The 1837-nt window shown below is 36.7% G+C and overlaps 1 protein-coding gene across 1 annotated transcript; it reads left to right on the top strand.

Annotated features, from left to right (window-relative positions):
• Window positions 1-420: 420 nt before the first annotated feature.
• On the top strand, window positions 421-1837 carry LOC108524347 (zinc finger protein 449-like). Its single transcript, XM_017865397.1, has 2 exons — window positions 421-532; window positions 727-1837. Exons 1-2 carry the CDS (start codon window positions 442-444, stop codon window positions 1608-1610), a joined length of 975 nt encoding a protein of 324 aa, XP_017720886.1. The 5' UTR covers window positions 421-441; the 3' UTR covers window positions 1611-1837.

Genomic DNA, 1837 nt, shown 5'->3' with positions numbered 1-1837 from the left:
TTTCCAGTAAACACTTTAACTACTACTTTCACCTCTCTCTCTTCATTTAGCACTCAATAGCAGTGTTTTCCAGTATTAATATGGCAAAACTTTATGAAATTTACTTCATATTTTAGCTCTAACCTAAGCAAATCTAGTATCAAAATAGATGCTGAAATGATTTAGTGCATTAATTTCAGCACACAATTTATTCACTCACCTTCCATAGATTAGAGAATAGCTTTGAATTGAACACAACCTCATTTTCATTTTGCTCTTATCTTTTAAAGAAAAGACTGTTGTAAGAGACTTAGGTGAAATAATAGTAATGGAGTAGGAAGTAAATACTAAGAGGCTATGTGTCCAAGAAATCAGCCTAAATTTTGGAAAAACCTTTGATGAGCCAAACTGTAATGCTTCCCATCTTTCTTCTGGCCAGGATATCCATTACCAAAACTTGACATGAACTTCTCATTGGAGAATAGAGAAGAGCCGTGGGTGAAGGAATTACAGGATTCTAAAGAAATGAAACAATTACTTGATTCCAAGATAGGTAAGTAATTGTTCTTTGATATACTAGGGGAAAAAAAAGAGAAAAATTTGACCTAAATAAATGATAAAGAGTTTGGAATTCTATTTAGGAATTTCTATGTTCCTACCACTGGTTTAACATAACTCTTCATTTTCCTTCACTTTCTTTTCTCCATGGAACACAATATCATCTGCAGTTTCTGTTTCTTTTCTCAGGTTTTGAGATCGGGATAGAAAATGAAGAAGATACTTCAAAACAGAAAAAAATGGAGACCATGTATCCATTTATTGTAACTTTAGAGGGGAATGCTCTCCAGGGTCCCATTTTGCAAAAAGACTATGTACAGTTAGAAAATCAATGGGAAACCCCCCCAGAAGATTTACAGACAGATTTAGCAAAACTGGTAGATCAGCAGAACCCCACTCTGGGAGAGACACCTGAGAACTCCAACTTGGAAGAACCTCTCAACCCCAAACCCCATAAGAAAAAGAGTCCAGGAGAGAAACCTCACCGATGTCCTCAGTGTGGAAAATGTTTTGCTCGGAAGTCACAACTTACTGGGCATCAGAGAATCCATTCAGGAGAAGAACCTCACAAATGCCCTGAATGTGGGAAAAGATTCCTTCGTAGTTCAGACCTTTATAGACACCAACGACTTCATACAGGGGAGAGACCCTATGAATGCACTGTATGTAAAAAGCGATTCACTCGGCGGTCACATCTTATAGGGCACCAGAGAACCCATTCTGAAGAAGAAACATATAAATGTCTTGAGTGCGGGAAAAGTTTTTGTCATGGATCAAGTCTTAAAAGACATCTGAAAACTCATACAGGTGAAAAACCTCATAGATGTCATAATTGTGGGAAAAGTTTTAGTCGACTGACAGCTCTTACTTTGCACCAGAGAACGCATACTGAAGAGAGACCTTTTAAGTGTAATTATTGTGGGAAAAGTTTTAGACAGAGACCAAGCCTCGTTATTCATTTAAGAATCCACACAGGGGAGAAGCCGTACAAGTGTACTCATTGTTCTAAAAGCTTCAGACAGAGAGCTGGCCTTATTATGCACCAGGTCACTCACTTTAGAGGACTTATTTAAGAATCGCTGAAACAGGTCCTACACAAATTGACACTAACTCAAAAAAAATCTTAACCTGCAGCAGGCTGTTTGTCTTGGAAGCTTTTGTTTGAGCTTATAAGATAGATAGCTTTTTTTTTTTTTTCTTTGCTTTTTTTTTTTCCTAGTTTTAAAACCCATCTTCCAAGGTATATGCATTTTAGAGTATTTATCTATTCTTGTGATTTTCTTAGATTTGATTACTTCTG

Source organism: Rhinopithecus bieti, unplaced genomic scaffold (genome assembly GCF_001698545.2).
Source record: "Rhinopithecus bieti isolate Rb0 unplaced genomic scaffold, ASM169854v2 scaffold_83013, whole genome shotgun sequence".
Lineage (NCBI taxonomy): Eukaryota > Metazoa > Chordata > Mammalia > Primates > Cercopithecidae > Rhinopithecus > Rhinopithecus bieti.
The sequence above is the reverse complement of the archived record's forward strand: the minus strand, read 5'-3'. Positions and strand labels throughout refer to the sequence as shown.